Genomic DNA, 27997 nt, shown 5'->3' on the forward strand with positions numbered 1-27997 from the left:
ACCCTGAGAATTTCAGGGGCTGAAGTCCCTCAAGCCCCCCCACCCCCCGGCTACATGCCTGATAAGGAGCTACCAGTAGAGTTTCAATTAAGGGTTGTACAGGATGTTGCCATAAGTTTTACAGAAAACAAAAAAAATCTCCAGTCAAAAAGCAAGAATGCTATTCTCAAGTAATGGTGGCAAGGGAAGGTGCAATAAAAAGGCAAAATAATTCCAAAACTTGGGATACCAAAGAGCGAGGGAGTATCAGGAGAGGCTGGTAAGGGATGGTGCCTAGTTATGCTTTTGCACACCGGTCTGCAAAAAAACTGAAGTGAAATAACCATGAAACTGATTTTGGGCCATGAACTATCTGTCCAGGTGTGGATGACTCAGAGGGGCAAAAAAGCTCTCAGAAACAGCTCAAGCAATTTCTTAAGAAGTTTAGTTGGATCACTTTTTTCAATTGGACTACTTACTTTTTTAAAGTTACAAATTATTTTTAAGTGCCAGGATGTTTTTGTTTTTCTGGCATAATGCTTATTCTAGGTGCTCCTGTTTGCTCAAAAAGGAGTAAAAAGCATAATTAACACCATACAAGGTTCCCAGAAGAGGCAGGAAAATGTTTTTCTTTTTCTAAAGACATTACGTGTTTGTTTTGCTTGACTGGAAAAGCCCATCTGCTCTCTGGCCCAAGAAGACATCACTATTCTGAACTAGAAATGGAATTTTTTCAGAACACTTTAAGCTCTCACGTCCCAAGAAGACATATTGTTTTCTAAAAATATCATTTCTACTTTACAGTGCGTTAGTGCTGCAAATAAAGAGGGTGATAAATACTTCAAAAGGGAAGAAACATATAGTCCATTAGGGCTGGATCTGCACTTCTCTATATCTCAGGATCTGATCACAGCTTATTTGAAGAGAGATATTAACAACTGAAGAGAGATATTGACAAGCTGGAATGTGTCCAGAGGAGGGCGGCTAAAATGATCAAGGGTCTGGAGAACATGCCCTGTGAGGAACGGCTGAAAGAGCTGGACATGTTCAGCCTGAAGAAGAGAAGGCTGAGAGGAGACATGATAGCCATGTATAAATACGTGAGAGGAAGTCATAGGAAGGAGAGAGCAAGCTTGTTTTCTGCTGTCATGGAGACTAGGATGCGGAACTTCCTGACTGTAAGAGTCGTTCAACAGTGGAACTCTCTGCCCCGGAGTGTGGTGGAGGCTCCTTCTTTGGAAGCTTTTAAACAGAGACTGGATGGCCATCTGTCAGGAGTGCTTTGAATACAATTTTCTTGCTTCTTGGCAGGGGATTGGACTGGATGGCCATGAGATCTCTTCCAACTCTATGATTCTATGATTATATTTCTGCATCTCAGATTATCTGGAAGTGTAGATTCATATAATCCAGTTCAAATCAGATAATCTGGGATCAGATCCTGGGATATAGGGCAGTGTAGATCCAGCCTTAGGCACATACCAGAGGGTTTTCCAGAAAAGTTTCCCCACCATTGGATCTATTTGTCCCCAAAAGGAAGGTTACTAAACCCATGCTGCTAATCTGCTTGCTCTTTTTCATGGCCATTTATGACAAAAGGGATACAACTGCAAACTCTGATCTTCTTGTGTCTGTCAACCAAACGCTTATCCCACCACTTCCCCATTTAAACAGTCTGCCACAATTAAGGACAAAATCAGCAGAAGCTAAAAATATTTTGTTAAAACTAGAAATGGGTTAGAGTTTGTGAAAGCGTGCATAATAGGCCCACTGAATAGGCTCACTCAAGGGTAACTTCAAGTTCATCATCTAATTCCAGGGCCTCACATTCCCTTGCGTATTGCTGGTTGTACATGCTACTATGCTTTGCAGGTATTCCATCAAGTGGCTTTGGAACAAACAGATCATTCATCTGAGAAAATTCCAGTCGTTTTGCACCCCAGTTCTAATGTTTAGATTTCATAAGAGAGCATTCTTGTTCACCCTGCAGGAAAAGAAAGATGGTTGAAGGGCCCCTCACTTCATTTTTCGGGGTGGAATTGCACATAAATTTTAATTCTGCAGCAGTTTCCTCATCAACCTGCTACACATTGTCATTGCTTAAACCAGATAAAGTAATGCAAACTGCAAACACGGGAGGGAAAACTGGAATAGAATGATCCTGGGTACAAAGGGTTAACACCCCTTCTTTGGCTCTTGCTCTCCTCTCCTCCTGCCAGAGTTTCGATCCAGATCATAGGCCTGCTATAGCAATTTGTGAAAAGCAAAGGATCATTTGTTACAGGGGCTTCAGGTTTGCATGGGCCAGTGTTGCCTCTTTCAATCCTTTCTTCGTTCAAAATATGACCTCATGCAACAGCCTTCAAATAGTTTATGGCTTCTGTTCAAGATGATGGTGAGGATTTTTAATTGTTTCAGCATAAGTCAGTGATCCTGTATTAAACTGAAAGCTGAGAAACTACTGTGTATTACTACATATGAGGAAAATATGACAGAGTAAATAACAGGTACTCTCAACCATTCTAAGAGAATGACACTACAGATTTTAACATTGCCTTTAAATTACACTATCATTTTCTGATGTCCATTTAATTCCACTGCCACCTTTTTATTCATTGCTATTCTTGCAATTTAAAACGCTGTAAAATCCACTCATTCAATCTCTACATTCCTAACCACTTCAATTCTCAATGCGCATCGACACTATAGAATTAATGTAGCTCGGCACCATTTAACTGGCAAGGCTCAATGCTGTGGAATCTTGGGAATTATAGTTTTTCTAATTTGGCAGAGAAGGCTACAGGTAGTGTAGAACTACAACACAAATGATTCCATTTCACAGAGCCTTGGCAGTTAAAGGTGTGAAATTGCATTAGTTCTACAGTGTACATACACCCTAAAATACAGGTTTTCTCACCAGTTTTCTAATATTATATCAGAAATTTTGACACAGAATGACCAAGGCTTGTAGGGACCATGACAGCACAGCGGTTAAGGCCACTTCCTGCAGGAAAAGTTGCAAGTTAGGGCACGCTCTCAACTGTCAGTCCTAGCTTCTGCCTACCTAGCAGTTCAAAAGCATGAAATTCAAGTAGATCAATAGGTATTGCCTCGGCAGGAAGGTAAAAGGGTGCCCCATGCAGACATCTTGGCAAAAAGATGTCTATGCGCAGGAGGCTCCTTGGCTTAGAAATGGAACAAGAGCACCACCCCATGGCCGGAAGTTGAGCAGCGCCTCCAGATATCGGAAATGAAAAGGGGAAGGCCTTTACGTTATCTGTGTAATGTAGGTCATTGTTCGTCAAGTAAAAAAGCATTGAATGTTTGCCTTATATGTGTACTGCAATCCGCTCTGAGTCTTACCAAGGAGATAAAGCAGAATACAAATAAAGTGTATTATTATTAAGACTGTATTAAGTTACTTAATTTATTATTTCAAAAACTAGAAGTTTAAAAAGAATTACGGCCCATTTTTCACATAAAAATTTCATGAATTAGTTCTGTGGCAAGCTGTGAAATTGTCTTTTTTGTGTGTAAACGTCACAAACAATATTACTCTTACAGGCAGACACCAAAGAAAATATTTTTAGCTCGGTGCGAGACAAATTTCAATATTTCTAGCTAGTGATGCGAAGTTTCCAAAAAATTATAATTGGAAAAAAGTATGAACAACATTATCCTGTCCTAAACAAATAGCTGGCCTCTTCTAGTTTTATTTTAAAATCCAGTTTAAATTTGGTTTTTGAGAATTTTCATGGAACCCCTCTGATGTTTTTGTAGAACCACATAATTCCACAGAACGCAGTTTGGGAACCCGTTCTATTCCATTGTCTAAGTCATTTATAAAGATGTTCAGCAACACTGGGCCCAGGACAGAATTCTGCAGTGTCCCAGTAGTCACTCCCCTCCAGGACAAAGACCAACCATTCTTGATCATTCTCTGGATTTGCTCTGTCATCCAAATCCAGCTAAGCTGTAGCACTCTCTAGCCCACAGTTACCACACTTGCTGCAATAATATTACCAATCCTCAAGTATCATATGCTTGTCTTCTATTCCATCATCCAACTCACTGATAAGGTGTTGTATAGGATCAGGCCCAGCACAGAACCCTGTGGGACCCCATTGGTGACCTCCAGGATGAGGAGGAGCCATTAGCAAGCACTCTTTGGGTTCAGCCATCTACCTAACTCTACCATTGGTTAGCACACATTTTATGAGCTTCATTGCAAGACTATCATAGAGCACCTTGTTAGAGGCCTTACTTAAATTAAGATATGCTACATTCACAACATTCCTGCCTGATACTAAGCTTGTAGCTCCATCAGCACAGATATAAGATGTTTTTGAGAAACTCATGCTGCCTTTTAGTGATCACGACATTCATTTTTAAATGATTACAGGCTATCCGTTTAATGATATGATGCAGAATCTTTTATACTGATGTCAGATTGACTTTTTTTACACTTGACTTCATTCAGTCTGCTAGGATATCTTGTTCTCCAGGAATTTTCAACAATGATTGCCACTGGTTCTGAGGTTACATCTGTCAGTCTGTACTTATTTGATTTCTTAGTTTTTTGGCCTGTCCATTGTGTCCTATTTCTCTATCATGTTATTTAGTAACTGTTTATTTTATTTTGTTATTTCAGGAATTTCTTTTAATGTTATTTTTGCTTCTTTGTACTTTATTTTGCTGTACTGTAATTTTGGTCTTGGCCTCACGTTAGCCACCCCGAGTCCTCTTTGGGGAGATCGTGGCGGGGTACAAATAAAGATGATGATGATGATTATTATTATTATTAAAATTCCCATCAATGCAATTCATTTGACCCTGGAGAATCAGTTTAAAGTAGCCAGGTATTCCTGAGCTACTTCTTTACCTTATCTATATTGCATCACCTACTCCACTTTTCCCAGACTGACCACTGGTCTCCTTTTGGGAGTAGACATTTTTCCATCTTCTCCATGAAACAGCTCTACCTTTTCCTTGTTCTTTCTTTAGCTAAAGATACAGAGTGAGGCAGCATAACTTCCTTTTTTCAAAACTTAATAAAACCCATTGTATGAATCAGATTTTTTTAATAATGTAGGCGCATACCTAAAGTTTTGTTTTATGTAGTTTTGAAGAACAAATTAGGTAGGTGACGTCCCCCATTCTCCATACACTGAGTAAACCGATTTCTGGCGTTTGTCATGACTCTTGCCAGCATAGCAGGCGTTATGTTGGCAATTTCTTCCTGGATGTTGGTCTTCCAATCTTGTAGGGTCCTTGGACGGTTCACATAAACAGGGGATTTCAAAAAAACCCATAGAAATAAATCACAAGGATCCAAATCTGAAGAGCGGGCTGGCCACTCCAAATCCGCTCGAAAAGTAGGCCTCAACGGCAAAAGCACACTCCTCACTGTTCCAACGCATGATGGCGACTGAACTGTGTCAGGACAAAACCTTGTACTCCTGCCTCTCGAACGAGACCACTAGCGCTCCGCTATGTCTTCAACCGACTGAATGGCGCGCATTTTAAAAAAGGAATTTATGCTGCCTCACCCTGTATAACCAAAAAGGTTCTTTTTATTGTTTTTAACCTACCCAGCAAGTCTGTACTTACTTGATTTCTTAGATTTTTCTGACATTCTCTCTACACATGCTGCTGCTTTTAATTTGAATTCCTCTTTGATGATTTCCCCGTTTTTCCATTATTTGTACATGTCTTTTAAACCACAACTGAATTTAAAGTTATTTAGACATCTATCCTGGTTTCTTTAGACACCACCCAGTTTTTCTTCTAATGGAACTAATGAATTTGTGCCAACAATATCTCACTTTAAGAACTTCCAAAATATTATGAACCTTCTTTTCTTTGTGTATTCCTGGCCATGGAATCACACCAAGTATTCTTCTAAGTTTATTGAAATTAACTTTCTTAAAGTCTAGAAGGCATGCCTGGCTATAACTGGCTTCCCTTTTCTACTGTATAATAAATTCCAGGAGAACATGCTCACTCCCACCTAAGGATCCTGCCACTTCCATCTTTAGTACAATGTAACTGTCTGCAAGGTAAGTGAGGAATTCATTGGAACTATATTTTTGGAGGAATTTGACCCGTCCACACAGTTTAAATCCACATTGATAGTGTGAACTCAGATAAACCAGTTCAAAGCAAAACCTGTGGATAGCTGCCTTGATGTTCTGGATTATATGGCTGTGTGGAAGGGCCGTTAGACCTCCAACAATATCAGGATAACTGAAATCTCCCTATATTACTACATCTCCCCTTTCTGAATGTATGATATTCTATTTTAGGAAGGCATCATCCAAGTATTTAGTATTATATGAAGACTGTAGTAGACCCCCCCCCCCCCAACTGTATCTCTGTGTTTTCTTTTCCCTGTATTTTTTAAAACTAGGATATTTTCAAATTAGCTTCCAAGATTGAAGTCATGGACTTCTTAACAGGTGTAAACATCCTTGACTTATAATACTACTACTCCTTCTTTCCTGTTTGGTCTATTTCTCAAAAATATGTTAGGGTAAAAGTTTCCCCTTGACATTAAGTCGAGTTGTGTCTGACTCTGGGGTTGGTACTCATCTCCATTTCTAAGCTGAAGAGCCGGCGTTGTCCATAAATGCCTCCAAGGTCATGTGGCCAGCATGACTGCATGGAGTGCCATTACCTTCCCGCCAAAGCGGTACCTATTGATCTACTCATATTTGCATGTTTTTAAACTGCTAGGTTGGCAGAAGCTGGGGCTAACAGCGGAAGCTTGCGCCGCTCCCCAGATTTGAACCTGCAACCTTTCAGTCAGCAAATTCAGCAGCTCAGCAGTTTAACCCGCTGCGCCAATTAATAGAGTTATGCCACCAGGTTTCAGTGATGCTTATTTGGTTTGCTATATTAAGAACTGAAATCAATCCTGTTTATTTCATATGCTCTTTGTTTTAGTGGGGAGACATCTCTATCACAGTTGGGCTATAATCTCGTGCACCTTGCGAACTCCTGCCCTCAAAAACGCCATCTCTCTCACATCCACATAACTGAGTTTAAAGCCCTCCAGATTTGTTCCTTAGCAAAAACCTTGCGGTGAGATTCCAGCTCAACTTCATAAATGCAGACCATGGTCAAGGAGGCAAATAGTTACTAAGCCTGTTGGCATCTCCATTATACTACTCTCCTTTCTGTGTTATTTAAGGGAAATAAACTGCCTCAAAATTGTCGAAGGCTTTCATGGTTGGAATCACTGGGTTGTTGTAGGTTTTTCGGGCTGTATGGCCATGTTCTAGAAGCATTCTCTCCTGACATTTCGCCTGAATCTATGGCAGGCATCCTCAGAGGTGTCTCACTACACAACAAAGACTGATAAAGGCCAAACTTGGCACACAGAGCCCCTATGACCCACTCTACATTCTACTGCAGTTTGGAGGTGGACCATGGGTAATGGGACTTGAAGTACCTCCACTCACTTCCCAAGACCGCTGCGACCCTCATGCAATGACTGATCAAGACCAAACTTGGCACACAGAGCCCCCATGACCCACTCTACATCCTACTGCAGTTTAGAGGAGGGCGGACCACAGATGATGGGACTTGAAGTACCTTCACTCACTTCCTGAGACCGCTGCAACCCTCATCCAATGACTGATCAAGACCAAACTTGGCACACAGAGCCCTTATGACCCACTCTACATCCTGATGCTGTTTGGAGGAGGATGGACCATGGATGGTGGGACTTGCAGTATCTTCACTCACTTCCCGAGACCGCTGCAACCCTCATCCAATGACTGATCAAGACCAAACTTGGCACACAGAGCCCCCATGACCTACTCTACATCCTACTGCAGTTTAGAGGAGGGCAGACCACAGATGATGGGACTTGAAGTACCTTCACTCACTTCCCGAGACCGCTGCAACCTTCATCCAATGACTGATCAAGACCAAACTTGGCACACAGAGCCCTCATGACCCACTCTACATCCTGATGCTCTTTGGAGGAGGGTGAGCCATGGATGATGGGACTCACAGTTCCTGAGAGCACTGCGAGCCACATAAATAACTAATAAAGATCAACCTTGGCACACAATGCCTTTTTCAAATAACCCGGGCACCGCCAGGTCTCCAAGCTAGTTGTATATAAAGGACACAATTGAAATTATTTAAATAGGAATTGTGGGAGTTGAAGTCCAAAACACCTGGAGGGCTGAAGTTTGCCCATGCTTGCTTTACAGGAGGCATTTCCAGTGGAGCTAAGCTCCATCAAAGCAATCCTGCCTGCTTAGAGGATTTTTTTTTTGGTAGTGTCAGGAGCAACTTAAGAAACTGCAAGTCGCTTCTGGTGTGAGAGAATTGGCCGTCTGCAAGGACGTTGCCTAGGGGATGCTCGGATATTTTGATGTTTTACCACCCTTGTGGGAGGCTCCTCTCATGTCCCAGCATGGAGAGCTGGAGCTGACAGAGGGAGCTCATCCGCAGTGAAACTTTGACCTGTCCGGTCTTCCCAAGGGTGTAACCCACTGCGCCAGCGGGGCTTCCTTGGAGGTGAGGAGCGAGGGGCTGGGGTGCTGCCCGTGGAAGGAGGGAGGGCGCTCTTACCGGCTCTGCAGGCGCCCTTCTGGACGTGGCGCACGGGCGGCCTCCCCTGCTGCAGGGCTTGCCGGGCGGCGGACTGGAGGCGGCAGGCGTTGGCGTAGGTCCTGCCGTCGGAGCCGCAGACGGCGGCGCCCTGCTTGCACTGGCAGGCGCCCCGGCCGTGCTCGGGCTCGAAGGAGCGGCACTGGAGCCCCTCTCCGCAAGGAGGGTCATCCGCCCGCCCGCACGCCTCGCCCTCGCCCGCCGCGCACACCAGGCAGCAGTTGCAGCCGTCGGGCACGTAGCCGCTGGGGCAGATGGGGCTCGGGCAGCGGGAGACGTCGCAGCGCGCCGGGCAGCGGTCGCCCCCGGGCCGAGAGCCCGACGCCAGTGCCAGCAGCGCCAGCAGCAGCAGCAGCGTCGCCCGCATCGCGCCCGCAACGCACCGCCGGCTCCGGCTCCGACGGGACGCCAGGCTGGCCGAAGGGGCGGGGCAGGGGGGCAGCGATGGCCAATCAGCGTTGGGCAGCGGCCACCAATCCGCGCTGGTCCCGCCGGAGGGAGGGAGAGAAGGTCTCACACTCAGTAGCCACAGTAACCCGCGCAGAGGCAACACAACAAGGAGGCAGGAGGAGGCGGATTGGGGCCGGAGGAGGAGGAGGAGGAGGAAGAGGAGAGGGCAGGGCCCGGCGGCGACGTGGAAGAAGCAGCCAGGGCAACGCTCTCTTCTCAACCTTCCTCATGCTGCCTGGAACTCCTCAACAGATGGCAGTACTGGTATGCGGCAGATACTGGCTTGTTCAGTAGACCCCTTAATACAGTTCCTCATGTTGTGGTGACCCCCAACAATAAAATTATTTTCCTTCCTACTTCATAACTGGCATTTTGCTACTGCTATCCATCGTAATGTAAATATCTGATATGCAGGATGTATTTTCATTCACTGGACCAAATTGGGCCACAAATACCCTTATACACCCGAATTTGAATACTAGTGGGGTTGGGGGGAGTTGATTTTGTCATTTGGGAACTGTAGTTGCTGGGATTTATAGTTCACCTGCAATCAAAGAGCATCCTGAACTCCACCAATGATGGATTTGAACCAAACTTGGCAGACAGAACTCCCACGACCAACAGGAAATACTGGAAGCAGGCAAGCTTCCCCCCCCCCCCCCCCCCCCCGCAATTCTCATGGTGGTTCGCGAAAAGGCCTTACTGGTGCATTATTTAAACTGTTATGTTTATTCATATCATGATCTGATCACCCTACTCAATATATCCAATATGCATGGGGGTATTGGGGTAACGATACAAAAGATTTGCTAGAGTAGACCCTCTTTCACTCGGACTCAGCCCCCCCACCCCCGAAACAAACTCAGCCCCCGAATCGAAATCCTGGCTACAGGCCTGACTGGAAGGGTTTGGTGGGCATTGACCTTGAGTTTTGGAGTTGTAGTTCGCCTACATCCAGAGACAGCACTGTGGACTCAAACAATGATGGATATGGACCAAACTTGGCACAAATACTCAATATGCCCAAATGTGAACACTGGTGGAGTTTGGGGAAAATAGACCTTGATATTTTGGGAGTTGTGGTTGCTGGGATTTATAGTTCACCTACAAGCAAAGAGCATTCTGAATCTCACAAATGACAAAATTGGGCCAAACTTCCCACATAGAACCCCAATGACCGACAGAAAATACTGTGTTTTCTGATGGTCTTAATGACTCCTCTGACACTCCTTCGTAACTCCTCAACAGATACTGGCTTGTTCAGTAGACTCTCCTCTACAGTTCCATTTTGGTGGAAAGCCTTAGCATTGAATGGTTGTGTTGTTAAAGTGCGAAGTATGGAACCCAACACGGACGGTCAGTCAATGCAACTTAAGCAACATGCAAGCTGTTTATGGTGCTTGTGTTGATGTGAGTACTGTGCGTAGTTGGGTGGGTAAGTTTAAAGATGTTTAGGTGACACCTGCTGTCAAGAATTCAATGCCTGCACATTGCTTAAGTCGTACTGACTGACCATCAGGGCAGGGTTCTATTCTTCGCACTTTAAGAACACAACCATTCAATGCTAAGGCTTCCTGCCAAAATGGAGCTGTATTTTCAATTTTCAACCCTTCCCGAAATTTTCAACCCTCCCTGAAATTTTTTTCTGGCTACGGCCCTGGTTGCCAGTGTGATGTCTCTACTCTTCACTGTTTTATCAAGGTTGGTCATTGTTCTCCTCCCAAGAAGTAAGCGTCTCCTGATTTCCTGGCTGCAGTCTGCGTCTGCAGTAATCTTTGCACCTAGAAACACAAAGTCTGTCACTGCCTCCACATTTTCTCCCTCTGTTTCCCAGTTGTCAATCATTCTTGTTGCCATAATCTTGGTTTTTTTATGTTTAACTGCAACCCAGCTTTTACACTTTCTTCTTTCACCTTGATTAGAAGACTCCTCAGCTCCTCCTCACTTTCGGCCATCAAAGTGGTGTCATCTGTATATCTAAGAGCTATCATGCAGAAAAGGGGGCCTCAACTGAAGCTTTATCGCCAATCCTGGTTTCCACTACAAGCCATTTTTTCCAAATCCAATTATCACAGAGATGGAAAGCCAGGTGAAACCTTCTGAATAGGGTCACGAGGGTATCAATTTATCCCAATACTATCCAAAGTTGATATATAAATGTATTTGGCTTGAATTACACTTTTAAAATGTGCCTGCTCAAACTTACATACAAATTCTACTTGAGAAAAACCCCACAGAACTCGTCTTGTTCCTAGCTTGGGGACTGCCTGTATATGGTAGTATAGGTGGGGCCTATCTCACCAAGCTACGAGTCTCCAAATTCCATAGCATCAAGTCAAGGCAGTTAATGTGGTGTCAAACTGATAGAATTCAATAGCACAGAGACAGCCTTTGAAACCATACCCTGATTTTTAAAATTATGATCCTTCTGAGCACAATTCAGCCTCAGGTGCTGATGCAAGGAGACACTGGGAAGATATTGCCCTTGCCTTCAGATTTCCCATTTAACCACACCCATCCCCATTTTTAGCCATGGCTTTCCCCTCCAAGAAATATGTAGTGATGGTTATGCCATATGAAAAATAGCTTGGAGTAGCACTTTCCTTCACCACATTGCAATTGCAATATCCCACCCTCCGTTTGGAAAAAGGAGCAGCATCCCTTTCCATACCCTCCACATCTGAAGAGCATCTGGACTAAGTCTAAAAATATTGGTTGCCAGGAGACAAAGGGGCCCACCCATAACTATAAGGATTTTCTTAGGCAAGGAATACTCAGGGGACTGGGGTGGTTTGTAGTTCCTTCTTCCTACAGCACCTGGTATTCATTGGCAGTCTCCTATCAAAGTGCTAACCAGAGTTAACCTTGCTTAGCTTGAGATCAGACAGGATCTGGTGCCTTTGGGGTGTTTAGCCAGTTGTGGGTATGCACGTGCTTACAAGACAACTATCACCTTATGATTGCCCCATGAATTTCACAAGGTTTTCTTACATAAAGTGGATTTGCTAATTCCTTCCTCAAAAATGCAATAGTATCTAATATTTGTTGGTGGTCTCCCAGCTTATTTATTTATTAATTTGACCGGAGGCGGGGGGGGGGGGGGGCTCAACCTCATATGTGATCTTGAAAGCTTATTTATGATAGAAATAAATAAGTGTTGTCGAAGGCTTTCATGGCCGGAATCACTGGGTTGTTGTAGGTTTTTCCGGGCTATATGGCCATGTTCTGGAGGCAATTTTTCTCCTGACGTTTCGCCTGCATCTATGGCAAGCATCCTCAGAGGTAGTGAGTAGGCCTGGGTAACAACGCAAAAATTTGTTTCTAAAATCGATTCGTTTTTTTGGGGGTTTTTGCGTTTCGATATTTAAAATAATTACAAAATTTTCCTTTTTAAAAGTTCTGTATTTACGAAATTTCGTTATTATTAACGAATCAATTCGTTAAAATGGCGGACGCGGTTGCGCAACATGAAAATATTAGTTTTAAATAATACTTTTAATAATAATAGTTTTTAATAATAGTTTTAGTTCGCCCCCTCTCTATCCCTCCCTCCCTCTCCCTCCCTCCCACCCGCGCGGTCGCCTCCGTCTCGCGCACGCAGCGTGCGCACAGCCAGAGATAGAGGCACACATACACACACTTTAGAGAGAGGGAGAGAGAAGAATCGGGTTGCTCCGCTGCTGTTGCTGCGCCTCCTCCTGCGTTTCCTTTTCCCGGCGGGGGAGGCGATCGGGGGAGTCAGCAACCGCAGCGTCGTCGGCCTTGCCGCTGCTGCTGGGCGGGGGTCTTTCCCAGGGCGGCGGATGCCAGGGCCCCGCCGAGTGGGCACGCCGGACCACCCCTGCACCGGGCCGGGCATGTGTGGGGTGTGCATGCCCAGGTGAGCTGGGAAAAGGGGGAAGAAGGGGGCGGGGGGAGCCAGGGGAGCGAGGGGAGGAAGCCAGGCCGGGAAGGGAGCTTGCTTGCTCAGTCTCTCTCTCTCGCCTGCCTTCCCTTCTCCTTGCCCCTGCTTGGGCCTTTGCAGCCCGGGAGCTGAAATAATAACGAAACAATTACAAAACAATTACAAAATAGCTTTAAAAATTCGTTTCGTTTTTTAGTTGCTCCTGGATGGTTTGTTATCGCTTCGTTATCAAGAAAAATAACGAATTATTAACGAATTACGAAATTAACGAACGAAACCGCCCAGCCCTAGTAGTGAGGTCTGTTGGAAGTAGGAAAAATGGGTTTATATATCTGTGGAATGACCAGGGTGAGACAAAGGACTTTTGTCTGCTGAGGCTAGCTGTGAATGTTTCAGCTGATCACCTTGATTAGCATTCAATGGCTTGGAAAGGCCTGGGGGGAATCTTTTGTTGAGAGTGATTTTATGTGCCTGTTTGTTTCCCCTCTATTGTTTTGCTGTTGTAATTTTTGAGTTTTTTAATACTGGTAGCCAGATTTTGTTCATTTTCATGGTTTCTTCCTTTCTGTTGAAATTGTCCACATGCTTGTGGATTTCAATGGCTTCTCTGTGTAGTCTGACATGGTGGTTGTGAGAGTGGTCCAGCACTTCTGTGCCCAGACACGTGCCCAGACACGCATCCAGGAACATGAAAGGCACTGCAAACTACTCCAACCAGAGAAATCAGCCATAGCAGAGCACCTGCTGAACCAACCTGGACACAGCATTTTATTTGAGAACACAGAAGTGCTGGACCACTCTCACAACCACCATGTCACAAATAAATAAATAAGCTTTCAATATCACATATGAGATTGAGTCCCCCCCCCCCTTGCCTTCGGTCAAATTAATAAAAATATAAAGTTGAAACCATGGTGAAGAGACCCACGGAAAGCCCAGAGTCCGGCTTATTGACCATACGAATGATCACAGGAACCCAGCAGCAGCTACCAGTGTCCTGGATAAATTGTACAGGACAACAGGATCCTTACGCAGGGCCGCCCACCCTTTGTGCAGCCACATGGACACAAAAAGAACATTAAACCCCTGGCACTCTTCCAGTACACCAGGAGGTCTTGCCCTGTTTTTCCGCAATGCCATCTCCCGTTTCCCATAGATGGATAATCAAATCCCATCATCTCAGACAATATGTTGCTATGAAAAACAATGGACACTAGTGCAGAGTCACTAGACCTGCATGACTGGGGACTCATAAAGACAATGATCGAGACAACAACACTCAAATGACCGAAATTGTCCTTTTTCTTCATTTCGTGATTGAGACACAGTTGTCCATCCAGAAAACTATGTGTTCTTTTCTCTCTCTGGTCATCCTGCCCGCGCCCCCCCCCCCCCCCCCAATCAGTCATTGGAGAGCAGACATCTGCATCGGAAGCGGGGAACGCTCCCTGATTGGCTGGCGAGTGCTGCAGTCCCGCCTCACAGAGGGAATCCTGCGAAGCTGACAGGCTTTGCCAATCAGCGCAAAGCCAGCCCCAGCTGGGCATGAGCAGGAAAAGCAAAAGAGTGTACAGTATAAAAATGTATGTTTTACTTGTATCAGACATGTCAGCTTCTTTGAGCAGCATACCACTGCTGACATCCCTCCCGGCCAGTTTGAATAAATTCATTGGTGGCTTCTTCTTCAACTGGTGAGATTTTCTTTGATTGGGGAACATTGAGTTTAGCTCCAAGTCTCACCTTGCACAGATTCACAGTCGACCCACTCCCGGTACCCGTTATCCACTTAACAGGTCTCGATATCCATGCATTGGGATTTGCTATTGTGGTTTGGATCTCACTATCCACGACCCCTTTAAATTGCTCAATTTCACATAGAGGCTGGTGCCTTTGTAGAATTCAGCCTGCACAGACCATCAGGAAGGTCTCACAAAACATGAGTTATACATCTATTTATTTACAATGTGCCACAATTTCAAAATCATATTTCTCTATACTGTTCGAAAACACATCACAAGCAACTGGCAGTCATTAAATGAAAGCTTCCCAAAGAACAGTCAAAACACTGGGGAAAGGGGGAAGACACTGGTGTGATGCAGATGACAGTGGGAACAAGATCCAATGTTTAGATGTTGGCTGGACTCCCAGACATACAGGCCTGAGCTCGAACACCTCTCTGTTTAGAAGTGAAGCACTATCCTACTACTCTTGACAACTGTTTGGAGCCATCAGTGAGAGAAGAAGCAGCTGCCAGACCCCTACTTCTATTTTGTATTATTCAGTTGAAAGGTCTCATTTCTCAGCTTCTAATTGTCTTTGCTAAGACCACCAAAAGGAGAGAAAGCAAACTCCTTCCTGCTTTGTGTGAATTACTTATTTGTTAACCAGATGAGAAAGGCTTTGGAGAAAGGGAGGCAAAGAGATGAGCTGCAGTAGGGTGAGTCCCACCTGCCCCTTCATTCCTTCTAACATTCAACCCAAATTTTGTTTTTGTTTTATTAAAAAAATATATTGGGTTCTGCTCCCAAAGACCTCTTATGCCATCATGGGGGAGCATGGAGCATAGCTATTCTAGACCCACAGACAGAGGGGCTTTTTGGAAAACTGGAAGTTTTCAAACACATAGTTATGGCACTGTCATTCCACTTTACAAAAGTTCAATCTTGTGGAATCCTTGAATTTGAAGTTTGGGAAGAAGCTTTTAAAACTCTCAGAAAACTCTAATGACTCTCCAAATCCTATGTAGGCTTTGGCTATTAAAGTAGAGTCATAGTACTATAATTATTACATACTATGAAAGGTCCTACAGTCATCTCCAGTTTTCCAAAAAGGAAAGCTACTCTCTGGGTCTAAAATAGGAAAAATCACTCAATTTTCCCACTGGAGCAGAGTTTTCCAAACATTTAATATTAGTGATACACTTTTAAGACATGCATCATTTTGCAACACAGCAATTCTGTTTTATTAGTCTAAGAGACAGGGGCGGCTCGTCCATTATGCGAAGTAAGCGGTCGCAGAACACTTTTTTTTGCCAGGGGTGCAGAGGCGCCTCTGTAAATGCCCCTCGACTGCCACTTGAGGAGCGCCCCCTCAGCTCACAACAGCCCTAGCAATCTGGGCGGAGCCTCGGCTTTCTTGCCTCGCTGCCGGGCGATCCTCTTCCCAAAGGGGCCGGGCCCTTGAGCCTCGCCTAGCCCCTCTCGTTCCTGCTTCACCTGGCTACCGGATGCGCGAGCAGATCCGGTGCTCAATCGTTCTCCGCGTTTGATCCCTTCCCCATGACCAGCACCCTTTCCCGATCCCCCGGTGCTCCAACCGCCTCCTCTCCTCTCCCCAATCCGCGGGTGGGCCAAGGGTCGGAGTCGCCGCACCTGGCCCGCTTCGGGTCCGGAGGCATGTCTGAAGACCTCAGCGTGCGCACCAAAAGTCGCCTCTTCTCCTGACTTTCGCTTCAGCCATTGGGACTGAGAGAGAGAGAGAGAGAGCGCGCCCGTCCGGCTGGAGGTATCTCCCACCTCCGCTCCCTCCTTTGTTTTTGCGCCTACCTTCAGAAAAGGTGGGCATCTCCACCTCTGTCTCTCTCTCTCTCTCTTGGTCCCAATGGCTGAGGAGAAAGTCAGGATTAGAGGTGACTTTTGGTGCACACGCCGGGGTCTTCAGGCATGCCTCCGGACCCAAAGCAAGGGCCAGGCAAGGGAGCAAGTGTGGCAAGTGTAGTTACTGGGATGTATAGTTCACCTACAATCAAAGAGCATTCTGAACTCCACCAATGAAGGAATTGAACCAAATATGGCACACAGAACTCCAACAACAAACAGAAAATATATAGCAATGATTGGTTGGGGGGGGGGGGCGCCAAAATACCGTTTGCTTACCATTGAAAATTACCTAGGGCCGCCTCTGCTAAGAGATTACATCAGCCCTGTATAAGAGATACAATCACATACATAGATTGTAAAAATGAAATGTATGGAGACACCACATATCTCATGAAAGACATTCATATATTTGTGTGTGTGTATTCATATTTCATATTGACTCAGAGTTTTCTTGTTATTTTCATGTGACACACTTACGCACTGCAGCTTGATACACTTATTTACTTCCTTACTTAGGCGATCCCTCGTAGTCCGAGGATAACGGCTCTCCAAGTGTAGTGTCTTGGCAGTGGAAGAAATAGGTGACTGTGGAGCCCTATTCTTGATCTGCATGTTCTCCCTCAGTGAGGACATCAGTTTCTAGGTAGAAGGCAGTTCAAGTCAGGGTTGGCTTGATGCACCTTCCTCTAGGCATGTTTCTCCCTTTCACCTTCCATTCATGCCTCTTCAAATTCTGCAGCACTGCTAGTCACAGCTGACCTCCACTTAGACTGCTCAAGGGCTAGGGCTTCCCAGTTCTCGGTTTCTATGCCACAGTTTTTAAGGTTGGTTTTAAGCCCATCTTTAAATCTCTTTTCCTATCCACCAACATTATGTTTTCCATTCTTGATTTGGGAATATAGTAACTGCTTTGGGCAATGTGGCTAGTCCAGCAGAGTTGATGGTGGAGGATCATTGCTTCAGTGCTGATGGTCTTTGCTTCTTCCAGCATGCTGACATTTGTCTGCCTGTCTTCCCAAGGGATTTGCAGGATTTTTGGGACGAAACGCTGATGGAATCATTCTAGGAATTGAGTGTGATGTATGTAGATAGTCCATGTTTTGCAGGCGTATAACAGGGTTGGGCGGACAATAGCTTTATAAACAAGCACCTTGGTATCCCTACCAATGTCCCGATCCTCAAACACTCGCTGCTTCATTCAGAAAAATGCTGCACTTGCAGAGCTCAGGCAGTGTTGTATTTCAGTATCAATGTTGACTTTTGTAGAGAGGTGGCTGCCAATGTAGTGGAAATTGTCAACATTTTCTAATGTTGCACCATTAAGCTGTATTTCTGACATTGCAGAGAGATTGGCTGGTGAATGCTGGAAGAGCACTTTGGTATTCTCGATGTTCAATGAGAGGCTGAGCTTCACGTATGCTTCTGCGAAGATGTTTAGAGTGGCTTGTAGGTCTTCTTCTGAATGTGCACAGACTATGTTATCATGAGCATACTGAAGTTCTATAATAGATTTTGCTGTGACCCTGGTTTTAGCTTTCAGTCCGCTGAGATTAAATAGCTTGCCATCGGTTTGATAGATGATTTCCACTCCGATGGGAAGCCTACCATCAACAAGATGTAGTATCTTAGCAATGAAGATGGAAAATAAGGTTGGGGCAATAGTACATCCATGTTTGATGCCTGATTCCACCTTAAATGGGTCACTTTGGAACCCATTGCTGGCCCGGACTGTTGCCACCATATCGTCATGGAGGAACCACAGGATGTTCACTAATGTGTTGTGACATACAGTTTGGAAAGCTCTGCCCTAGGTGACTCAAAGAAGCTTTTAAAGTACAGTCAGACCTCCCTATCCACAGATTCTAAACCCCCATATCCAACCAACCATGGTTTGAAAATATTGTCAAAAAGGAAACTTGGATTTTGTTTTTTTATATAAGGTATGCCATTTTACTACACCATAGTATGTAATAAGACTTGAGCACACACAGATTTTGTCCTGATATCAAACCCCAGCAGGCCTACTGCAAAAAGAAAGTGGGTTGGGTTGTTTTCTTTGTTGGAAGCAAAGAGGAATCAGAGCTCATATCCAGTCAGTAAGGTCAGGAGAAGTTCTAGAGATAATTCCTGCCCATTTTTAAGTCGTCCCCCCCCCCCCCCCCCCCCCCCCAGAATCTATTCAAAATCAATGACTAAGAAAGCCTCAGCAGGCAAAAACCAATTAAGTCTCAAACTTACTGTGTCTTGTCTTGTGATAAATGAATCATATTGTCTGTGTTCCAATAAGTGTACCATCAGCCCATGGAGATGGGGATCGGCAAATACCTTGAGTGCAAGATGAGCAATGGAATCTGAATTTTGGAAGATCGGTCAGGTTTCTGTCTATATTTTCACACATTCTTTTATACAATATAAAGAAATGCACCCATCCTTTTCCGGGATGATGTTTATCTAAGATTAAATGAAGTATAAGTTGAGTTGGAAGTACCTCTAAATCTTAAAATTTGTCTCACACCTAGTTCTATGCAAAAGGGGATGAAAACAGATACCCACTACCCCCTCAAAAAAAGATGAAGCTTGCTGATTTGTATTTACTGGTAACTCAAACAAAATGTTTTAGATGTCAACTGAACTGTAAAGATCATGTTTGGTGAAGATCAACAGGTTATAATGCCTGTTAGGTGTGCATGTGGTGTGTGTGTGTGTGGGGGGGGGGTGTCATATGTTCTGCAGTTGATGGTATTTGGTGATGGAAGAATTAATGTGAGTTTTAGTTCTAGAGGGTTTGGTAATCTGTAAGTGGGAGTTCATGGGTGAAAGCAATTAGGGGTGGAGGTGTGCAGGAGATGGGTTGCAGCTGGGTGTTAATGGATTTAAGGAGCTAACATTGAGACTGATCTTTGGGGAGAAAAGTATTTGTTGTCATATTTTGGTGGTGGATGCTGCTGGTTTTCCCCCCAGGTCTGTTGGATTTTCGGTATCCTGACCTGTCTTCTGTAATCTTGGAACCTTGAACCTTTGGACTGGCTTTTGACTACGGTATAGACTCTTGATCCCTGGACTTTGTTTTTTGAACTCTCAGCGTTTGACCACTGGACTGGACCCTTTGACTATGGTGAAACATTTGCTATCAGTTTTTGTTTATTCTGTGGCTGAGTGCTATCTTTATGTTTTATATTTTTGTCTATTAAAGCAGCCAGCAAGTAAGTGCTATTTTAATTAAACTGTTTGATAAAACTGGGAGTTTGGTTCATCTCTACCTAAATAAGGCAGAGACCTGGCAACGTGACAGGGGGAGCGTCTACACTGACATTATAATCCAGTTTGGGATCAGCTCTGTTTTACTGTGCAGTGCCTGTGTACAGACATCACAAGAATCAGTTCAAGGCTGGGATGGTGGCCACACTATCCACTGAAAGTGATTGGAACCAAACCGAGGAACTCTAGAAAACCACCGGAAATTGTGGAGTTTTAAAAACCAGTTCACTGAGGTTTGCTGATGTCCAGATCCAACTGTTCATTTGAGATTATCACTAAACTGTGGCAGGACAAAGAAAGTTAGAACTCTGAACCTGGAAGCTCAGGCCTCAGTGCTGACCAAAAGTGCATTTGCACAGATGAGACTCGTGTGCCAGTTTTACCTATTCCTAGAGATATGAGAAATTGGCTTTAGCCGTATTATGTTTGGATTACTGTAACAACATCTACGAGTCTTGAAGAGTGTTGGGAAAATCCAGCTGTTTTTGTGGTGCTGTTGCACCCAACTCCCTTGTTACAACAGCTCCAGTGCCAGCAGATTCAGATAATCTGAAAGATAAAATTATTTCATATGAATCTGACTGTATTTTGACATCTTTCTTCTGTTTTGTCACCTTCACAAATACATCTGATGTGACCGAAGGAGAGGACCTTCTTGGAGGCTGTTCCCAGTCTCTGGAACTACATTCCTAGAGAGGGTAGACTTATACTACTCCCCTGTTATCTGTTTGTAGACCCTTTTCCTGTGGCAGGCTTGTCTTACTGATCAAAGTAGAACGTATCTTTCAGAATGTACTATATATTTTATTTGTTGTTTTCTTTTGAGTGGTCTTTCTTTTAACTGCTTGTAATTCTATGGTTCATTTTAAGTTTTAAATTTTGTATTGTCAAAGGCTTTCATGGCCAGAATCATTGGGTTGCTGTGAATTTTCAGGCTGTATGTCCAAATGTTTCACCTGCATCTGTGGCTGGCATCTTCAGAGGTTCTGTTGGCAGTGAGGCAAGTGGAGTGTATATATGTGAAATATCCAAGGTGGGAGAAGAACTCTTGTTTGTTTAAGGAAATGTGAATGTTGTAATTAGCAAGCTTGAATTAGCATTTGAGTAGCCATGACATTTGCAAAGTCGGTCAGTGAAGGTATTTGTATAGAGGTAACCTGGTCTTTTTTGCCTGGAGGCATCCTCTGATTGGGTGGTATTAACTGGCCCTTGATTGCTTGTTGTCTGGAGTTCTGCTGTTTCTGAGTGGTTTTCATTATTGAAATTGAAATTTTTAATTTTTAATTTTTTTTAAATCTGTTTCTATTTTTATTTTTGTAAACCACTTGTTGGTAAAATAACAACAACAACAAACTGTTCAGGCATGGTGCCTGCCTTACCTGTATTTACCCCCCACTGTTTCAGCAGTGGGAGGGAGCATGCACTGTGGTAGGTTTTGTGACTGAATTTCCCCCCATCTGAACTCATTCCTTATTGCATTAGTCCAGTGGTGATTTTTTTATCAACTGGATGGTATTGCACTCAATTACCAGCAGGGGGAATGTAGTAACAATGGGATGCCCAGATTGTCTACGTATCCCTTGCTATATTTATTTACCGAGTGATGATGCTTGAAGCCCATTTACAATACATAATTACAGTGCCGCATTCTGTATTACCTCCCATGGCAACATCTCATGTCTTGGGATTTGCAGTTTAGGGAGAATCCACAGCTTCATCTTCACCTTACTGCAAACCACAGGATTCCATAGGATAGAATAGCTGCAGTTAAAGTGGAATAATAGTGGATACTGTTCCATTATCCGGACTGAGAAGGATAGTCCATTTTACCGGGGGGGGGGGGGGGTGTTGGTGTTGAAGGAGTGTTATTGCCTTCATCCATGTTGCCGCTGTGGAAACAACCTTCATTTATGAAATGGGGAGTGGGAAGTGGGAATAACCAGCAAAGACAGGGGAAATGGTTTTCCTCCTTCAATCCCTCCCCCCCTCCCAATAAAATTGACTATCCTTCTCTGTCTTGTGGCCCTTTGGGCTGTGAGGAGGAAAATATACTTCTCACATGATTGCTTTCCACAGGACTAGAACACAGATTTTGGTCACTTTGTTCATGATTACAACATAATTTTTGAGTTTGAGGACAGCTAGTTTCTGCACATGGATAGTCAGAGAACTATCATGAGTGGACTAATCTTGGAGGATTGACTGGGTGTTATGTGATTTCAGCATCCTCATCCACAAGAACCACAGGTTCAGGGCCCAGAAAGTCTAGCTTCCCAAAAGGCCGAATGCAACACAAATGAGTGTCCCTGTTGGTTTTGATACCATCAACGTTTGATACTACTGTACTGCTTTTATACCTGACCTACTTGGGAACTGCAATTCCCTTCCTTGGGCCCCATTCTATACTGTGCTGGTCAAAGACCGTAATAAATCATTGATTGATTGATACCACTGTCCACAGTATCCATCTGGGTCACCACAGTGAGATGGAATTTGTTTTACAGTGGCTCAATTTTTTCCTGGAGAAGAGAACCCAGAAAGTGGTGCTGGGGGATTCCTCTTTGAACTGGCCATAGGCCTATGGGATCCCACAGGACTCTGTTTGTCCCCTATTGCAAGAAGGCATCCAGACATCATCTATATGTAGATGACACTCAGCTCTACTATTCCTTTCTCCTCCAAATGAAAGAAGCTGTCCTGATCCTAAATCAGTGTGTGTCATCAGTAATAGGCTGGCTGAGGACAAACAAATTGAAAATTAATTCAGACCAGACAGCGATGTTTCTGATTAGCAAATCAGATAATAAAGATCCAGTCTGTGGGCCCTTCCACATAGCTCTATATCCCAGAATATCAAGGCAGAAAAATCCACATTATCTGAGTGTGGACTCAGATAACACAATTCAAAGCAGATATTGTGGGATTTTCTGCCTAGATATTCTGGGATATAGAGCTATGTGGAAGGGTCCTGTGCTAGATGGATTACACTCACCTGAAGACACAGATCTGCACTTTGTGGGTACTCTGGCCTCAGCACTGAACTTGGAGACCATGGTTTCTGTGGTGGCCAGGAGTGTATTTGTAGATGTAAAACAATTGCACCTGTTCTATGGTGGCACATGCCTTAGTTACATCCCATTTGGAGCCCCTGGTGGCACAATGGGTCAAACTATTGTGCTGGCAGCGCAGAAGACCAACAGGTTGGAGGTTTAGATCCGGGGAAAGGATGGATGAGCTCTCTCTGTTATCTCCAGCTCCCCACGCGGAAACATGGGAGAAGCCGCCCACAAGGATGGTAAAACATCAAAACATACAGGCATCCCCTGGGCAACGTCCTTGCAGATGGCCAATTTTATCACACCGGCAGCAACTTGCAGTTTCTCAAGTAGCTCCTGACAGGAAAGAAAAATCCCATTTGTATTATTTTAACGTACTCTACTTGGAACTGCATTTGAACTGCATCAGCTAGTCCAAAGAGCAGAGGCCAGTTTGTTAACAAGGGCTGTCTACAGGGACCACACAACTCAATTGTTGCAACAAATTCAAAATGCTGGTTATGAACTATAAAACCTTGTATAACTCAAGTCCAGGCTATTTAGTAGGCTTGTGCAAAATTTTTGGAAGTTTTGTAACTTGTATTAAATTTTGTTGAATCTCTCCTTCTGCAGTGGGCGTGGCCTGCACCTAAAACTTGAGACTCAAAACTTGACCAATCCTTTTTTGTTTTAATTTTGTAATGTTCGGAAGCTTTCCAAAGTCAGTTTAATATTCATGGCAAACAGCCAAAAAAGGCTACCATTCCTCTTTAAATTAATGGCCTCTCGCCATTAGAAGAGGGAAAGCACGGAGAAAGCAGAATTTGCTGGGAAAGAAAGCACAGACCTCTGGGAAATGTAGTTTGGGAAGGCGAGGAGTCCTATGCCAGAGAATTCAAAAGGCCCTGCACTAAACTACATTTCCCAGAATTCTGCTTACATTAGAAAGCCCAATCAGTAGCAGCAGCCAGCCAAAGTTTCAATAAATTGTTGAATCTGCAAAGAGGAGAACTGACTGATACCTCAATACTAGTAAATAAACCTGTTCTAGGCTGGGAAGAAATACCTAAATGGATGGCCTTTGGGGGTCCCTTCCAACTCAATAGGGGAAGCATATTAATTAGTTTAGAGCCTGAACTGGCCGTCTGCATGGACGTTGCCCAGGGAACACCTGGATGTTTTACCATCCTGTGGGAGGCTTCTCTCATGTCCCAACATAGGAAGCTGGAGCTGACAGACAGGAGCTCACCCTGCTCCCCAGATTCGAACCGCCAACCTTTCAGTCAGCAGTCCCACCAGGAGCCCCTATTCAAATGATGATATGATCCAAATATTCAAACAAAGCTTCATATATGAGCATATATATTTATTTGCTTTATTCCATGATAATGCAACAGTTGCATTTTCTGCATTGATTTCAGACAGTCTTACACAACAAATATGATATTGCCTAGATAGAATGTGATAGAACCATGACCAGTTCTATCTTCTCCAGAAAATGATGCTCTTGGCATCCAGCTCTACTATCTGCATCACCTAAAAATCTAAAACTGGGCCCAGAAGCTTCATCTTTAACTACAAACCTAGTGTTTTAGGGCTAATGTGGTCCCATTCAGAAATGGGTGGGCCCCTACCAACCAAGCAAACCTTCTCATTGGAAATATTTCCACTTTATCTTGATATCTGGTGAGTTCGGGAGCATTTACACTATAGAATAAATGTAGCATGACACCACTTAAAAAACCTCAAACTGTGGAATCCTGGGAATTGTAGTTTTAAAAGGACTATAGCCATTTCTGACAAAGGGCCCTGGTGCTTTATCAAAGTACAGATCAAAGGATTCCATAGCACTGAATCGTAGCAGTTAAAATGGTGTCAAACTGCATTAATTCTACAGATGCATGCCTCATCAGCATCTGATCCATTATAGCTGTCTGGGGCCCACTTCCCACAGCTAAATAAAATCCCACATTATCTGTTTTGAACTGGAATATATGACAGTGTGGACTCAGCTATCCCAGTTCTAACCAGATATTGTGGGATTTTCTGCCTTGATATTCTGGGTTACATGATTGTGTGGAAGGGCTCTAACATTACTTTAGAGTTTTCATAGCTTTCTCATTCAGGACAGAAAACAGAGCTGATGGCACCTTAATTACTTCACATTTAGGTTGCCAAGTGGTATATAGGGTGGGCTTAGAAAACCATCCACAGGTTTCACCTGGCACATTAGTTATTTGTACAATACAACCTTTTGCAACTACTTATGTACCACCCATGGTTAGTGTTGGGCCATCCAAAATGTACATACCCACACAATAATAGCAACCACTCTGTACAGTCAACAAGCTTTGGGTTGGGTGGACTCCAAAAAGAGACACTCACAGTAAGAGTCTTCGCTTGCTTTCCAAACAGAATCCTTACACGAAGCTGTCCAGCCCTTAAAGGCCTGCCCTGTTAGAATGCACAATTCTTTCTCTTGGCTCACAACTACGGCATACTTGAAACTGTTGGAGCCAGACCCGTTCTCCCCATCCCCTCTCTGACTTCATCCCAATGCCATTTCCTGCAGCAAGCTGCTTGTTTACTCTCCCTGGCGCTGACTTTGACCCAGAGGCCTCCCCGGCTTAGAATTTCAACAAGACCCTTCCCATCAACAATATCCAAAAAGTTATACAGGGTTGGAAGTAAATATTAATACAATAATTTTAAAAGTGCTGAAAAAAGCAACATGAAAGCAGTGGAAGAGCTTTCTAAAGCAAAGAGACAAAAAGTTCACACTCTGATTATAAGTCATGTCTGACGCTTGGTATGCAAAACAAGTTCCAGCTACAGCTGCTTTTCAATCACTGATGAACAGGTCTTTAATCTAGATTACTGTAATAACAATCTAGAACTGTAAAGGGGTGTGTGTCTCTTTTTGAATCTTAGGGCCCTTCTACACAGCCATATACTGTATATACTCAATTATAAGCCTTGTTTTTCAGCCCCTTGTTTAGGCTGAAAAAAATCCCCTCGGCTTATACTCGAGTCAAGATTATTTATTATTTTACTCTGCTATTAGTATTATTTTTATTACATTTATTATTTTACTCTATTAATATTATTACATTTACATCATTTTACTCTATTATTACTTTTATTAAATATATTATTTTACTTTATTATTATTACATTACATTATTTTACTGTATTATTATATTTATTGCATTTATTATTTTACTCTATTATTATTATTACATTTATTACTTTATTATTATTATTACTATTATTATTAAATTTCCATTATTTACTCTATTATTATTTTTATTACATGTTATTACATTTATTATTTTATTCTATCATTATATTTGGGTCGGCTTATACTCGAGTATATACGGTAACCCAGAATATCAAAGGCGATAAGCCACAATATCTGCTTTGAATTGGGTTATCTGAGTCCACACTGTCATATAACGTGGCCATCCAGTCCAAACCCCTGTCAAGAAGCAGGAAAATTGCATTCAAAGCACCCCTGACAGATGGCCATCCAGCCTCTGTTTAAAATTCTCCAAAGAAGGAGACTCTACCACACTCTGGGACAGAGAGTTCCACTACTAAACAGCTGCCAAGACAAGCTAGAAACTATTGGTCTTGACAAGTGCTTCTTTTGGGTTCTCTTAGGATGGATTATGCTCTTGACTTTTGCCATTTTACTCAGAGAAGGGAATGATTCATTCTTTGATACGAGTTAATATCAATTTCTCACTTTGGCTTGGGGATAAGTTGACCCAGGTTTTCTCTGCTAATTTTCTGATTAAAATTTCTGCACGTATACATGAGTATATATGGTAGTAATCCATTTCTGAAACATCTTTCCCCAACTTTGTGCTCAATCAGTGTGTTTGGGTGATTTAAGCCATCCTCTTTGTGGATAATGGGAGATGCAGTCAAATACTATCACTTTAGGGAAGGATGCTTTACAATTTCACATGCTGTTTGCTTACAATATGCATTTACTTGTCTATCTAACCTTAGCCTTTCTGCCTCCATTTTCTTTCTCCATAAATTGGTGAAATACTGGATCTTATTTTTTTTTTCTTTATTTTGGATGCAAAGTGTGAAATAATCGCTTCACCAACCAATATACAGACTGTACATGTACATGTTGCTCCCCATAGCCCATATGGAAGCACTTAGGGAAAGATGTACAGCTGCATTTATCCTAGTACAAGAGGGTTCTGGGTTTTAACTTTCCTGTCAATCCTACTGAGGAAAAAGGCTGGGATGGAAGACCAAACGAAGAAACGTGTATATGAGAGAGTGTACATGTTCTAAGTACTAAGCCAGCACAGTATCACATACAGTAAAGGGTGGGATCATGCAGCTGTTGTATTCTATCTCCAGCATTCCTTACCATTATCCATACTGGTTCCGGCTGGTGACGCCCCTGGAGGAAATATGATTTACCCTTTGACTTACAGTGTGTGACACTGTAGAATAAGGAAAGGCAACTCATACTCTTCCATGTGTTGGACACTGCAGCTTCCATCAGATCTAAATCACCTAACCAAGGTGTAGGGATGGTGGGAGCTACAGTCTAGAGTCACTGTAAAATGTTGTGCAATTGGCCCTCTGTATATTCTTTATGAATTTAAATTCCATAACTTGAAAATAATTATTTTTAAATCCCAAAAACAAACTTTGATTTAAGGTACACTATTTTACTACACAATTGTACATAATAGGATGAATGCAGTGGTTCTCAACCTGCGGGTCTCCAGATGTTTTGGCCTTCAACTCCCAGAAATTTTAACAGCTGGTAAATTGGCTGCGATTTCTCGGTGTTGTCGGTGAAAAATACCTGAGGACCCACAGGTTGAGAACCACTGAACTCGAGTGTGCAGGTACAGCTGTACCAGGAGCTCCAATTTTGTTTGCTTTGCATTGAATGTTTGTTGTAGTCCTAAGTTTCAGGGACTCTGCAATCATAGGGCAAGCCACCTGTCAATTATAGTTAGGTTCCCTGGTCCCGCCCCCTTTTTGGGTTTGGAGGGAATAGGAGCCAGTTTGGGTTCAGTCCACACAGAGAAGCTTTTCACACAGGACATAATACCAAGAGCTCCTGTAGAAAGCTTCGTCTTCTATGGCTTGGCCGGGGAGAT

At 43.5% G+C, this 27997-nt stretch overlaps 1 protein-coding gene across 2 annotated transcripts in view; it reads right to left on the reverse strand.

Annotated features, from left to right (window-relative positions):
* Positions 1-9025, reverse strand: part of HTRA3 (HtrA serine peptidase 3) — a 35123-nt gene extending 26098 nt beyond the window's left edge. For both annotated transcript variants that reach the window (XR_010910029.1, XM_060777999.2), the window contains exon 1: positions 8569-9025. Coding sequence is in view for 1 of the 2 variants with exons in the window: in XM_060777999.2 (XP_060633982.2) it covers positions 8569-8974 (406 nt within the window). In the remaining variant the exon portion in view is untranslated. The remainder of the gene's footprint in view (positions 1-8568) is intronic.
* Between the last annotated feature and the right edge of the window lie 18972 nt (positions 9026-27997).

Source organism: Anolis sagrei, chromosome 5, assembly GCF_037176765.1.
Source record: "Anolis sagrei isolate rAnoSag1 chromosome 5, rAnoSag1.mat, whole genome shotgun sequence".
In the NCBI taxonomy this organism is placed as follows: domain Eukaryota; kingdom Metazoa; phylum Chordata; class Lepidosauria; order Squamata; family Dactyloidae; genus Anolis; species Anolis sagrei.